The 15,958-nt window shown below is 39.8% G+C and overlaps 1 protein-coding gene across 4 annotated transcripts in view; it reads left to right on the forward strand.

Moving 5' to 3' along the window:
• EFCAB14 (EF-hand calcium binding domain 14) overlaps positions 1–15,958 on the forward strand; it is a 36,008-nt gene that overhangs the window by 17,916 nt on the left and 2,134 nt on the right. The window contains exons 5-10 of one of the 4 annotated variants that reach the window (XM_037039541.1): positions 4,221–4,331; positions 5,569–5,670; positions 6,700–6,891; positions 9,127–9,213; positions 11,376–11,487; positions 14,234–14,359. In XM_037039541.1, coding sequence (XP_036895436.1) covers positions 4,221–4,331; positions 5,569–5,670; positions 6,700–6,891; positions 9,127–9,213; positions 11,376–11,487; positions 14,234–14,359 — 730 coding nt within the window. The remainder of the gene's footprint in view (positions 1–4,220; positions 4,332–5,568; positions 5,671–6,699; positions 6,892–9,126; positions 9,214–11,375; positions 11,488–14,233; positions 14,360–15,958) is intronic. The other 3 variants (XM_037039542.1, XM_037039543.1, XM_037039544.1) reach the window with 3 other exon arrangements.

The raw sequence follows: 15,958 nt of genomic DNA on the forward strand, positions 1-15,958 counted from the left end.
GTTTTTGTTTTTTGTTATTAACAGGCTTAATTCACTTTACTTTTCTTGTCTAAAATTACATGGTGGCCCCAGCCAGAGCCTGTGTCTTCTGCACAGAAGCCCTGGTGTGGGTCTTTACAAGATGGTCAGTGAGTTCCTGATGGGGAGACTTAGTGAATGGTCTCTGTCCTGAGGTCAGGGTGAGAGAGCTGCAGGTCTTAGCAATGGCACCTTAGAGAGGTGGCCTTGGTGAAGTTGCCCAGGGTGGCAGTGTAGCCCCTGGCTGAGGTGTAGCAATCGTCCATACCAGCCATCAGCAGTGGCTTCTTGGGCATTGGGGCTGGGAAGGGAGTTGTTAAAACCACTTCAATAAGTAGTAGTTGTTTCATGTAAAGAATACCTGTTCATTATAGGAAAATTAGAAAATATAGGTAAATAGACTGATAAGCCTCCACATTACTACACAGAGATAACTAATAATAATTTTGAGGTGTATCTTCTTCAAGATTGTTTTCCCCATGATTATAACTTTAAATTAAAAAGTAGGGACAACTTTGATGGGGCCAAATGCTTCTTGCCACTATTCCCAAGTATTCAGTGGGGGAAAGGTGGGCCTCTGTCGGTGGTAGCCTTTAGCACAGAAGCAACTCTGGCAGTCCTGCATTAGTAAAGGAAACTGGTTTATTCTTGCATCCATTAATTCAATAAACATTTGTGGAGCTTCTTCCAGTGTGTGCCAGGCACTTTGCAGATGCTGAGAAAACCAAACAAGAGCTTACTATCTTTTTGCATTGTGATGGGATCATACATCCAGTCAGCCAGTGAGGATTCTCTAACAGGAAGTGTCTTTGAATGCCTGTAGCTTCTGTAGCAACAGAGCTTGCTTAGATAACATCCCAGCTTGGAAACCTCTACGCAGTGTGTTGCAAATCTGTGTATTTGTAATGTTGGACACTACTTGATTACAAATGGCTCAGTTTTGAGTGGTAGTCCATCTCAAATACCTAACCTTAGTACAGTCAGATAATTTTTTTTAAATGTTGAAAATATCATCTCTTGTTCTCTTGGATTCTTGGCTATCAGTGTAATATAAAAGTCCTTGGTTAAAAATACTAATGTGACATCACAAAATTTTCAGTCTATCTTAATGAAAGGCTAGCACCCCCTAAATAGTAGCATTCTTTTGGAGTTTCCTTAGGACAGGCCTTTTGACTTCTGAGTTATGTTCCCAAGTCCCCAGTCTACTTGGGCTCCTTAGGTGGGCCTAACGAAAGCAAAGTAAGCTAATATCTAATGCTCCTCAGTAATTACTGATGGGACACTGAAGGAGAAAAAAGAACAAATGCTGCCAGATGGATTTTTTTTCTTTGTCTCTGCGATGCTGGTTTTCCCTAAGCCAAAAGTGGTTCCATCCATTTTCACTCAAAAGCTATCATTCAGACTTCCACCAAGATGGAGGCATAGGTGGAAACACTGTGCCTTCTCCCACAACCAAGTTTGAATACAACAAAGGTTTGGAGAACAAAGACACACCCAAAGACCAGAAAATTGAATTATACGGAAGTCCGACAATGACGAACCATTCAACGGGGACGGTAAGAGGGGCGGAGCCAGCAGTGGAGCTGGGTCGGGCAGGACAGATCCCCCGACCTAGGTGTGCAAGTGGCCCGGGCCCAGTCAGGGTGTGGGGCAGACTGACCTCGGTCGCACATTCCTGCACAGTGAGACAGACCACGCAGGCCCCAGGGGGCGAGGGCTGATGGCGGTGGCACACTCGAGTGCAGTGGGACGAAACGCGTGGGCCCAGTGACAGTGGCAGCTGCGGCACCTGTGGCTGCAGCGGCAGGAGGCGGCAGACGGGACGCCATTGTTCCTCTTTGACCCCACCCCCACATACAGTGTCACAACCCAGGACTGAGTTGCCCTGCTCTGGTGAACACCTAGGGATCCAATCCTGCTACGTAACAGGCACGAACAGCCCGAAAGGTGGCACAAGAAGAACTCAAAGTCCCAGAGTCAATAACTCTCAGCGACCGAGAAATTGCCAGCCTCTCAGAAGCACAATTCAAGACACTGTTTATCAGGATGCTCACAGAACTGGTTGATTATAGTCACAAATTAGAGGAACATATGAAGGCTAAACTAATTGAAATGAAGGGAGATGTCCAGGAAACCAATAGCGATGGAAAGGAAACTGGGGCTCAAATCAATGGAATGGACCAGAAGGAAGAACGAAACATCCCATCAGAAAGGAATGAAGAAATGAGAATTCAAAAAAATGAGGAGAGGCTTAGGAACCTCCAGGACATCTTTAAACGTTCCAACATCCGGATTATAGGGGTACCAGAAGGGGGAAAGAAACAGCCACGAGTGGAAAACTTATTTGAACAAATAATAAAGGAGAACTTCCCCAGTCTGGCAAAGGAAATAGACTTCCAGGAAATCCAGGAAGCTCAGAGAGTCCCAAAGAAGTTGGACCCAAGAAGGAACACACCAAGGCACATCATAATTACATTAGCCAAGACTAAAATGAAGGAGAGAATCCTAGAAGCAGCAAGGGATAAGGGGACAGTCACCTACAAAGGAGTACCCATCAGACTGTCAGCGGATTTCTCAAAAGAGACCTTACAGGCAAGAAGGGGCTGGAAAGAAGTATTCCAAGTCATGAAATCCAAAGACCTACAGCCAAGATTGCTTTATCCAGCAAAACTTTCATTTAGAATGGAAGGACAGATAAAGTGCTTCTCAGATAAGGTCAAGTTCAAGGAGTTCATCATCACCAAGCCCTTATTATATGAAATGCTAAAGGGACTTATATAAGAAAAAGAAGATGAAAAATATTAACAGTGAAAGGACAGCAAACTCACAGTTATTAACAACCACACCTAAAACAAAAGCAAACCAAGAGGACAGCTAGATCAGGAGTGGAACCATAGAAATGAAGAACACATGGAGGGTTAGCAATAGGGGGGTGGGAGGAGGAGAAGGGGAGAAGGCACAGAAAATAGCATAGATGGTAGGTAGAAAATAGATAGTGGGAGGGCAAAAATAGTAGGGGAAATAGAGAATCTAAAGAACTTGAGACACGTGATTATAAACTAAGGGGGGGAGAATGGTGGGGGAGGGAGTGTGCGGGTAGAGGGGAATGAAGGGGGAGAATAGAACAACTGTAATGGTATAATCAATAAAATTTTTTTTTTAAAAAAAAAAGCTATCGTTCACTCCGAACCTCGTGGCGGTCTAGTGTCAGCTCTGGCTCACTGCCCACTTACAGCAGGACTTGGTAGAGACAGTTTGTGGGAGAACCTTATCTGTGTGGTTTTTCAGGAAAAATTTGGTTTTCCTCTAGGAAAAGTCCTTTAAATTGGGGAAATTGCTGATACATCTATTCTTGTATTCCTGTTAATTGTGTCAGTATAAGCTACTGAAGTTCACAGTGTGAAGATATTTGAAATGCTTAAAACCACTGATCTCCATTCACCAGTGTTTAATGTAAAATGAAATCAGTGATATATACACTCACACTAGAATGGCTAAAATTGAAAAGACTGTAGGTACTGGTATGAGGATATGGAGTAACTGGAATGCTTACACACTGCTAGTGGGAATATAAAATGGTATAATCATTTTAGAACACAGTTTGGCAGTTTTTTTTAAAGTTGAGCATATACCTACCGTATGATTCGCCATTCCGTTTCTAGGTATTGTGATGATAAGAAAGCACATGGCGAAGGAAAATGAAAGCATATGCCCACAAAAAGATGTGTGTGTGAATGTTTATTACAGCTTTATTTGTAGAAGTCAAATACTGAAAACTACCTAAATGCCCATCAACAGGTGAATAAACTGCAGTGTATCCAGACAATGGAATGATGTGGATAAATTTCAAAATAATTATACTGAATGAAAGAAACCATATAAACAAAAGTACATAGTCACTCACTGCTTCTGTTTGTATGAAATTCTAGAAAATGCAAACTGATACATAGTGACAGAAAGTGTGTCAGTGGTTGCCTGGGGACAGGGGTAGAAGAATCACAAAGGGACATAGGACACTTGGGTGTGATGGACGTGTAGTGTCTTGATTATTGTAATTGTTTCCCAGGTGTATATATGTCAAAACTTATAGAGGTATACATTTTGAACAGTGCATTTTGTTGTATATCGGTTATATCTTAATAAAGCTATTAAAGTTTTTTTAAAAGGAAAACACACTAACCTTACTACATGTTTCTGTTCAGAACGTAGCTTCCATTGGCAATACTTTAAACAGTGTCCATCTTGCCATGGAGGCAATGCAGAAAACTGTGGACGAACACAAGAAAGCCATGGAATTACTACAGAGTAATATGGTAAGGAAATCTACAAATGCTGCAGAAAGTCATCATGCTCCTGCCTACCCTTTTGTGTGTAATACTTGTGATGCCCACTTTCATTCTTCTAAACAGACCCTACTATGCACCTTTTTAAAAGATGAAATCAATTATTTTTGTTTGTTTGTTTTTTAAGATTTTATTTATTTTTAGAAGGGAAGGAAGGGAGAAAGAGAGAGAGAAACATCATTGTGTGGTTGCCTCTCACATGCCCTCTACTGGGGACCTGGCCTACAACCCAGGCATGTGCTCTGGGAATCGAACCAGCAGCCCTTTGCTTTGCAGGCATGCACTCAATCCACTGAGCCTCACCAGCCAGGGCTCAACAATGTTTATTGTTACTTTTAGAATCTGTAAAGCAAGCAGTTAAGGTGAATAGAATTAAGAGCTGAGTCTTTTGCAAATGACCCAGAGGAGATACAGAAATAAGGTACCTAAGGATAGAATGGGTAGGAAGAAAAATGGAAAAGAAAGAAAAGAAAGTGGGGAATTGTCTCAGTTGTTTATTGCTATATAACAAATTACCCCACAACTTAGTAGCTTAAAACAGTGCATTCATTTCTCACTGTTCTGTGGGTCCAGAATTTGGCAGGGCTCTTAGCCTCAGGAATGATGAGAGGCCAAGTGAAGGGGGCTCTAGAGGAAGAAAGATCATCTTGGTCAAGCTTCCAGTGGAATACGGCCATATGTGTGACCTCAGCTTACACTATGTGAAACAGAACACCCCCAACCCCACTGAGCCTCGTCAAGCCACTGAATCCTAAGAAATAATAAATCATTGTTGTTTTAAGTCACAAAGTTTGGGATAATTTGTTATGCAGTAACAGATAACTGAGACAGAAACAAATCCCTGCCATGCTCAGGGTTTGTTTTCAAATATCTCTCAATGCTGTACCGAGTAAGCTGTCTGCAGTCATTCAGAGCCCTGAATTCATCTCCTAGGGTACTTGGCTCCATTCCGGATTGATGGAGGGTGAAAAGAATAGCACAGCCTCTGCTGTCATGCTGGAGAGATGAGTTATATGTACTTGAAATTGGGACTATTCAAGATGTACAAAAGTTCCTTAGCTTGTCTTCTCATTCATAGATCTGCCCCCATGTTGATTCATCAGTGCATGCCCCTGTGAGAAGCTGGACTGTTCTGGGACCATCCCAGATGGTTAAGAGGACTTAGTAATTACTTATTGTCTATACTAACCTCCATTCCTGTTAACAGAATCAGCGCACCTTGGAGACCAGGGGAAGCAACCAGATTATTCCATCACCTTCAGCTCCATTAGAACTTGACAATAAAACCCACAGTGAGAATTTGAAACAGGTATTTTTTTGTCTCTGGCTTATCTCCCTGTGGCCATGATGGACTGGAGGCAGCCTGAAGTTTGTGCTTCGTGTCCTGTGCCTCATCGGGCGCCCTATGCACATATTCGCCTGCCTGAGAGCTGAGCAGAGTGAAATGTGTGATGCTGTCTTAGGGATCCAAGGTGCTCTCCTGTCTCTTGTTTGGCAACTTGCTCTTTTCCCTGCATGTTGCTCAGTGGAGTAAATTCCTTTTCACACCAGAGTATCTTGAAATTCTTGATGAAAAATAACAATCTGGGCAAGTCAAAGATGGATGGATAGCAGATTAATTCAGAGTGATGGCTGTTTTGAGCCACAGTAAATTCTAAGAATGTTAGAAAGCTTATCCTAGAAAATCAAGATTCTCTAAAGACTAAAGACAGGTAATAGGAGATTGAGTTCAAAAATCACATTGAAGAGAATAAAGGAATCTTCATGAAGAAGAATTCCTGTCCTTAGTTTAATGCCCTTTAAAACCTATAGTCATCATTTCTATTTAAGTAGTCATCAGTAAGTAAAGGATGCCGATAAAAATAATTGAATCCTCTACTAAATAATTCATTACTTGTTATGGTTTTGCTACATGAGCCAATTCAGTAATTGGCATTGTTCCTAAGGTAGTTTTGTTCTGACAAATTAGGTTAATAGACATTTCAGTTAGTAACCCAGCAAGCTTTCTTAGCCAGCAGGTAAGGTAAACATTGGGAAATCAATTCCCAAGCTCTCAGCTTCCTGGGACCAGACAGTGAATCATGTAGGCAGTCCTCTTCCCTCATCACCTCCCCCTCCCCCTGCCCCATCTAGCTGAGGACAGACAATTCCAGAGGGAGTAAACTGGGAGCGACGTGCAGTAGAGGGTCAAAGCAGAGACAGAGGATCAATGGTCTAAACCAAGAAAAGGAGTTTACTTCAGTAACTTGACATATTAATGGTTGTTCAGTGCTGCTGGTCTGCTTGTCTAGCATACATCTTTAGCTGGATTGTACAATTTGATTTATTTCCACTCTAGGATATCCTGTACCTTCACAACTCTTTAGAGGAGGTAAACAGTGCCCTGGTGGGGTACCAGAGACAGAATGATCTTAAACTCGAGGGCATGAATGAGACAGTCAGTAATCTTACCCAGAGAGTCAACTTGGTAGAAAGAGATCTGGTTGCTATGAGCAAGGTAGAAAAGCAAACAAACCTGTCCTTCAGCATGGTAAGCCTTTTCAGATCTTTTTTGATGTGTTCTGTGTTTCACAATGTCTTTTGTCTGTGCATGGATGGCATTCACCACCTTTTCAAATGGTCGTCTGGCATATTTGAGAGGCTACCAATTGTATTGTACTTAATCCTTGTCTGCTCTAACCCTTACCTAGTTCTTTGATATGAATGGCGCAGGTGGTGTTGGTCCTGATTTGGAAGGGAGATGGAGGAGAGGTTCAGTTGCTTGCCCAGGCCTCACCACAAGTCATTGGCAGACATGGCAAGCGCGCTATTATGTTACCAGTGACCCATCTGGTAGGGAAGCTCTGGCACATATTTCCAAGTGAGGTCTTGTTGATCTTTTCTGAGTTATTCAGGATGGGAACAATGACAATGACAATAAAGAATCTTTTGCTATTTCATTAAGCTAGAACTTGGCTTTCAGATTTGTCCTGCTTTGTCTATGTATTAAGAGGATACTTTTGCATATAAAGTAAGGAAAGCCATTTAAAACAGGTCAGATCTAACCAACTCCTCAACTTAAGAGATCATTGAGTCCAGCCTCTCATTTTGTATCTGAGGAAACTGAATGACTCTAAGTCACCAATGCTGGCAGATTGTGTGCTTTACTGGTTTTCATGTTATTTTATGTTTCTGTAATCACCTTTCTCATATACCTTGTGCTAGGATCCATGCGGATTTTTCTAAATTAATTATCAGAGAGAGAGGAAGGGAGGGAGTAAGAGGGAGAGAAACAACAATGTGAGAGAAAAACATCAATCAGTTACCTCTCCTGAACGCCCCAACCAGGGACTAAAGCCACAACCTAGGCATGGGGGATTTGCTTTGTGGGACAACACCCAACCGAGTGAGCCACACTGGTCAGGGCTGGATTATTTTTAATAGTTGCGAACCTCACTCTTAAAGATTTCAAGCAGTGCCCTGAATGGTGCTCAGCGGATTGAGCACTGGCCTGAGAATCAAAAGGTCACTAGTTCAATTCCTGGTCAGGGCACATGCTTGGGTTGCAGGCCAGGTCCCCAGTTGGGGACGTGTGAGAGACAACTAACTGATCATTGTTACCTCTCCACATTTTCCCCCTCTCTTTGTCACTCCCCCTCTCTCTAAAAGTAAATATTTTTTTAAAAAGATTTCATACAGCAAAGACAGACATACATTAAGAAATGGAAACAAGATACAGGAAATTATACTGTGAATTCAAGTAACCACCAGAGCTGGAAACAAGCCCACAAGTAAAGTCTAACTCTGGCATGTAGAAAGCACTGTCTGAACTGGCTCTGCTGCAGTGGAGCCTTGGCAAGTTGCCTTGACTTGGCTTTGAGGAAGGAGTAAGACCTGTTCCCTCTACTGCTTCACTGGAGTGTGTAATTGACTAGAAAGCTGAGAAGATTAAAGGAACTTACTTTAAAAACCCTGTTTGAACTCTGCTACACTAAGTAGGGGCCTGGAATTTTGGGTGATTTGATGAGTATTAGAGCTCAAAGGTTTTTGAGGCTTATTGTAAAAATCTACCATTCCAAACTTCCCCTCCTATTTCTCTCCTCCCCACTTAATTTTTCTCCAGAAGAGGAAATTGTTCATAGTATCATCTGTCTTACTATTTCTTCCATACCCAGCATGACTCTAAGTTAAAGTTCTCTCTCTTTTTATACTTCAAAGTTTTAACGTTTGTGAATGAAACAACTAGACTAAGCATCATTTTCACCTTTCTCTTATTTCTGTCTGATTTATTTCACTTAGCATAATACCTTTTAGGTCAGCAGTTTTCAACTTTTTTCATCTTATGGCACACATAAACTAATTACTAAAATTTGGCAGCACGCAAAAAATATTTTTGCCAATCTAACAAAAAATAGGTATAACTTTGATTGATTTACAAAAGAATAATAAAAATAACCCTTTTTGCTCCAAAGTGACATTTTAAAAAATCTAATGCCTATACTTTTTTAATTTTCATTGTATTTTCCCCTTATCATTTAGCCCTCATATACTCCCCTCCCCCAGCAGTCACCACACTGTCGTCCATGTCCATGAATGCTTTTCCCTTTGTGCCTTTCCTTAGGGGCCTTTCTCCCTCTCCTCTCTCATTCTCCTTCTGGTATTTCTGTTGAAAGTGCCCTGATAGCTTTTAAATAAGTTTGACCAAATGGCTTAAAAAGTGCTAGATGTTGTTTAAGTTTTAATGTTTGCCTTTAATCTTCTCTTGTGCTTTTTTTCACCCTTTAAGATACATGATAAAACTGCCACTCTGAAAAGAGAGTCTTTGCACCAGGTGACCAGCAGAACAGATACAGTAAAAACCCAAAGTATGAAGGTAAATAACAGGAAGCTTACTGTGAAGTAAAAATAAATGCTTCAGCATCCTGTGCTTTTTGAACTACTGCTTCTTTATCAAAAGGAGCACTGTGGTCTCATGTGCTAAAACATCAAGACAACGTAATTAGTAAATTAGTATATTGAATAAGTGAATACTTGATCAAGCACCTACCTGGTGCCCATACACTTTGCTAGGAGCTGGTGTGACCACAGTGAGCACGATAGACATGTGACCCCTATTCTGGTGGAGCTTTCAAAGTCCATCAGTGAGAAAATCATTAACATATGATTGAACACATAATTAATCAAGAGTGTGATAAATGCTAGAGAGGAAGAGTATAGAGTATGATAAGGGCATTAGCAGAGATCAGGAAGGCTTCCCTAAAGAAACAACTTTTAAACTAAGACAGGAAGTTATGTGTAGTAATGATGGGGAACAGTGGCTTAGATAATCTAAAAGTGGTGTCTAATCTAAAAAGTATTTTTTATTTTTAAATTTTAGTTTCAGAACTTATATAGTCCATTTAAGCCTCAGCCTATTCCCTCCACCTAGTACCCTTCTCTTTTGTTGTTCATCCCAGACATATTATCAGTGTAAGCAATCTGTGATATATACTCTGATATCCCAGGAGAGAAAGTTTGTTTGCAGCATTCTCTGCAATACTATAAGACCTGGGCTAAGCTAAAGGAAAATTCAGGAGGATGGTGCCTGAGTGGCTAAAGTACCATTTCAGATGCATATTACATTTGACAAATTCAGAGGATATGAGGTTCAGAGAAAATGAACTTAGAAATGAACCATAGTACAAGCAGTTTTCATTGTAATGCTTTCCACCTATATTTTTCTTTCTCAACCGTTTTTGTAAAATCACATATATTAAAATGTTAATGCTTTATATGCTAGACTTTTATTGTATTTTCTAACTGATGCAAAGAAAATTTTTTTAGAAAAACCTCAGAATGACAAGAAAAATTTAAGAGCCAGATGTAAGTGTTGAACACAAAAAGTACCTACTATTGGAAAAGCTACTATTGGAAAGTAGTAGTGATTTCAGTAACAGCTCAGTTTTTTTTACAGTAAATATCAGATTAAAATACAACTAGTACATGTTTTTGCCTGAATTTCTTGGCTTTACTTCCAGATACTTTGTGCTTTTTAATTGCCATCTCAGTGTATTAGTCCTTTTGTGCTGCCTAACCTAAGCATCCTTAACCAGATCTAATTTCTCCTTAGCATAAATTCTTCAAGCATTGAGGACCTAGTTTTATTTACATATGTCTATATATTAGGTCCCTAAGTAAACCAAGAGTGATCTATTATACAGTAACTATTAGGGTAGAAATAAAGACAGGAGAGAAATAAGTATGTATTGAATAAAAGAAACATGTAACGAGTTGATATTCTAATTAAACAAAGGATTAAGACCTTTCACTTTAGTCTAAGCAATTAGAAACTGGACTTACAGAAACCAGACTTCTCTCTTTTTATAATTAAGTGTATTTTTATATGTCACTCTAGGTCAGTCTGGGGATGAGGCAGACTATCAAGTATAAATCTTTTTTTAAAGGTGTCAGTAAGACTTTGAGATATTACAGCTTCTTCATGTTCCGAGCAGTTCCTGCCACCAGTTGAATCATCACCATGTGGGGAGAGAAGGAAGATCAGGGAATAATTGTGGTTTGGTTGTTTTGTCTTGTTTGTTAACATGTAAGAGTATAAAACTCTACCTAAAGTGGTCTAGTCACAAGGTGAAGTAAAATGTTCAGGAAAATTATTTCATTAGTGTGCAATTGTTCCTAGAAACCAATATCCTACTCATTTAGGAAATAGGTGTCACAGAGGCACCTGGGCAAGGGTACATTTCCTTTACTGCTGACACAGGCATGCCAGGCCCCATCAGCCAAATGTTCACAGTGAAGCAGATCATCTGTAGCATAATGTTTCCCTAATGGTCTAGGCTCAAATCCAGCTAGGTCCTCATCAGCACTGAGTACTGAAGATATCTCTATTATCTGTTGATTCATTCCTTCATTGCCTGTACTTATACAGAACGTATTGGAGGTCAAGCACTACATGCCAAATAGGCTCTGGGAATATAATAAAGAATCAGACGAAGACTTACTTCCACCTTAAACCTCTGTGATCTTTGTTTTGGGCAGAAAGAAGATAGTTCAGATTCTCAGGTATCCAAGCTAAGAGAAAAACTACAGCTGATCAGCGCTCTCACCAACAAACCTGAAAGCAACAGGCCTCCAGAGACCACCCATGAAGGTGAGATATTCAGGGCTGGCTTCTGAATATTTCACGCAGGCTTGAGCAGCTTGCCTCCCACATGGAGTGGAAAGGTGTTCCAGCAGGACTGATCGAACTGAGTGAATGATGCCTCAGCGCACCGAGATGAAGCTGATACACTTTGCTTTCATTTAGAAAAAGCCCATTTGGTACATGATTTGTACTTCAGTCTATTAAGGGAAGAAGGGGTAATGTTTAGCTGGAAATAGACTTCTCCATGCTGTCTGCATCCAATTATAGGCAGAAAAACATCACTGTCGTAGCTTGTATTAAACCAACTAAATGTTTACAGAAGTCTTTTCATTTATTTAAGTGCATAAAATTTACTTAAAAATAAATATTAGTCCTTCTGAAAAACCGTTAACAAATAATGCTTGGATCACTGGGTTGGAAAGGCCCTTGGCTTTAGGTAAGGACATACGTAGTTAATATTGACCAATATATTAACTTCCACTGGTTTAACCTCTAGGAGGATATAACAAAGGCATTGGACTGTGTTGGCTTTGACCCCTATCCCCCCAAAAAGTATTTTTTACTTTTGAGAAAGCAGTACAAACTCTCTTATTTTATCTTGGGTGGAAGACAGACTGCAGTGGGAGGCCTTGCCCTGATGCTGTGTTACACAGTTGGGGGGCATCACTCTTTTAACACCAGCTGGCGGGCGGCACCTACGCCAGGTCAGGCTTAAGCACAGTTCCTAGCACTGCTGTTAGCATCCAGCTTGAACTCTTAACATCTAAACATGCATAATGCTTACTGGTACTAGAAGATCTTCCAGTGGGACCGCAGCTTCAAACTTTATATCAAAAAAGAAAGCAAGAAACCAACCAACCAACTTTAATGTTATATAATACTGATTTATCTTCACTTAACGCATAGAACATACTAATCCATGCCTTTAACTTCATTTAGTCACTGTGCTACTTCGTTCTCATTTCCTTATTTTTCAATTACCGTTGACATTCAGTGTCATTTTATATTTGTTTCAAGTGTACAGCATAGTGGTTAGTCAGCCATATAATATACAAAGTGATCCCCCCCCAATATTTCCAGTACCTACCTGGCACTATACGTAGTTATTACAATATTACCCACTATATTCCCTATGCTGTACTTCACGTTCCTGGGACTATTTCGTGGCTACCAGTGTGTGCTTCTCAATCCCTTCACCTTTTTCACACAGCTCCCCTCTGGTAGCCATCATTTTGTTCTCTGTATCTATGAGTCTGTTTCTGTTTTGTTTGTTCATTAGATTCCACACGTAAGTAAAATAACATATATATATGTCTTTTTTTCTGTCTGATTTATTTCACTTAGCATAATACCCCTCAGGTCAGCAGTTTTCAACCTTTTTCATCTTACGGCACACAAACTAATTACTAAAATTTGGCAGCACGCAAAAAATATTTTTTGCCAGTCTGACAAAAAATAGGTATAATTTTGATTGATTTACAAAAGAAGAAGAATAATAATCTACTCTTTCTGCTCCAAAGTGACATTTTAAAAAATCTAATGCCTATACTTTTTTAATCTTTATTGTATTTTTCCCTTACTATTTAGTCCCCATATACTCCCCTCCCCCATCAATTACCACACTGTTGTCCATGTCCACAAATGGTTTTTCCTTTGTGCTCAATCCCTCTGTCCCCTAACCTCCCCCTATACTTGTATATAAGGATTTCTAGTACCAAGAATTAACCAATCAAATGCAACCTTGTTATGTCACATGACCACTAAGATGCGACTTTGCTATTTGACCCATATATTTATGGTTCAAGACAGGACATGCATAATGGACAGCTATTAAGTTGGCTGTTGCCATTTGTTTGCTTGACAGTCTAAGCAAAAAGAGGTTAATGCCCCCAACTAAGTAGTCAGGTATTGCATGTTTTAAAAATTCTTTGACACACTGGTTGAAAATTGCTGCTCTAGGTCCACTCATACTGTCTCAAATGGTAATGTTTTATTCTTTTTATGGCCTAGTAATATTCTAGTATATGTATACCACAGCTTTTTTATTCACTTGTCTATTGATGGGCACTTAGGTTGCTTTCGTATCTTGGCTATCATAAATAACACTGCAGTGAATATAGGGTTGTGTATATCTTTTAGAATTAATGTTTTGGGTTTCTTTTGAATATATGCCCAGAAGTGGAATTGCTGGGTCATAAGGTAGCTTTAATTTTTTGAGGAACCTCCATACTGCTTTCCACAGTGGCTGAGCCAATTTATATTCCCACCAACAGTGCACAGAGGCTTTCTTTTCTCCACATCCTCGCCACACTTGTTGTTTTGTTGATTTATTGATGATGGCCATTCTGACAGGTATGAAGTGGTATCTCATTGTGGGGTTTTTTTGCATTTATCTGATGATTATTGACATTGAACATCTTTTCACATGTCTGTTGGCCATCTGTATGTCCTCTTTGGAGAGGTGTCTATTCAGGTCCTCAGCCCATTTTTTTAATTGGCTAGTTAGTAGCGGGGGGGGGGGGTGTTTGTTTGGTTTTTTTGGTGTTAATTATAAATTTTGGATATTAACTCCTTATCAGTTGTATCATTGGCAAACCATTCAGTAGGTTATCTTTTCATTTTGCTGACAGTCTCCTTTGTCAGTGATTTCTCTTAAATTAAGTATATACACGATTGTCTTAAAAGGTGACCTTCAATACTGGTTTAATTTGGTGTCACATTTAATAATACTAAAACCGTATGTTTGTAACAGAGCAAGTACAAAGTGTCACGTCGAAGCCTTCAGCATTGCCAGAATTTCCACAGACTCTTGGAGACCACACTGAGAAAGCTGCCCAGCTAAGACCTGTCTCCCTACCAGGAATTTCTAGTATCAAAGGTAAATTTTTATGGAGTAATAAAGGAAATGTTCAATGTTACAACTTTTCAATTTGTTTCAATCATACAAAAAAGAATTATATCTAACATTGATTGAGCAACTCTCATGGACCAAGATTTGATATGTATTATATTGTCTAATCCTTATTAATCCTGGGAACATAAATATTTGGGTATGATACCCGTTTTACTGATAGGGAAACTACCTAAGTCCACACAGCAAATAATTAGTTGAGGCAAAATTCATACCAAGGCAGCCTGACACCAAAGTTTGTACTCGTAACATATACTGTAGTATCTCTCTACCAAGTGCACAGCACACGTTATAAACATGTGCTTTCTGTACACACACAATAAAATTCCTGGTGGCTGATGTTGAGAACAAGCATCCCACCTGCTTTTTTCTGGCCTTCAAGGAGCCTTTTAGACTTATTTGGCTGCTTTGCCAGGCTGTCTTAAGAGTGAAAGTAGGGCCGTATTCAGAAGCTTGTCTACAAAATTCCATGATGGACTAGACCTTGCGCTGCAACTGTCCCCACAGCCCACCCCCACCCCCCACCCCAACTTCAGACCAACTTCCTGTTCTTCCTAAGAACCAAACAGCAGGAGGCCTATTGAATCTAAATGTGAAGTTGAATAAATGAAGAAAGGAAAGGAATTTAGGAAGATTTTTAAAGAAACGTAAGCTTCATTGACTGTCTTCTGGTATTAGAGACCAAAGCTGCTAAGTCATTCAGTAAGGACACAATCAAGTCCTTCGTAAATGTTATGTAAATAATCAGCCCTCCTGAGTGTTCATTATGGGGTCCTTGAGAGAATACCAGAAGAAACGTTTGACAGAAATTCTGCAAGCTTGTTGGCTCAAGTAACACCTTAGAAATAAAAAAGAAGATGCAGATCAACTGGTAGCATTGCTTTACCTCTCTAATGCGGAACAGAGAAAGAGCACAAGGGAGCACAAGCACCAACCCTAGATACAGCATGTACAGTAGACACAGCTTTGAAGGGATGTATAGGGCAGGGGAAAGTAGGGTTTAAGTTGTGAGGATGCAAATTCTTGTATTATTATTTATACTAATTCTAGAACATGTTATCTCAGAAAGAAACCCTGAACCCATTAGTCATTCCCTATTCCCCTTCCCCCAGCCCCTGGCAACCTCTCATGTCTCAACCACTGTCTCTTGGGAATTGCCTATTATGTGTGTTTCATATAAATGGAATCATACAACATATGACCTTATATATGCTTCTTTCTTTCAGTATGTTCCTTTCATTAGCATAATGTCAAAGTCCATCCATGCAATAGAATGTAACAGAATTTTATTCTTTTTTATGGCTGAATAATATTTCATTGCATGGATACATTTTGTGTATCTATTCATCAATTGATAGACAGGGTTGTCTACTTTTTGGCTATTATAAATAATGCAGCTATGAACATTTGTATGAAGTTTTTATGTAGACATGTTTTCATTTCTCCTGAGTATAGAAATGTAATTGCTGGGTCATATGATAACTCTGTTTAACTGACAGTATGCCAATCTGTTTTACAAGCTCAACTCCTATCAGTTAGCTTTTTAAGCTTCTGCAGTCCTTTTCA

The sequence above is a fragment of the Sturnira hondurensis genome, unplaced genomic scaffold (assembly GCF_014824575.4).
Source record: "Sturnira hondurensis isolate 20B ecotype Veracruz unplaced genomic scaffold, ASM1482457v3 Scaffold0025376, whole genome shotgun sequence".
In the NCBI taxonomy this organism is placed as follows: domain Eukaryota; kingdom Metazoa; phylum Chordata; class Mammalia; order Chiroptera; family Phyllostomidae; genus Sturnira; species Sturnira hondurensis.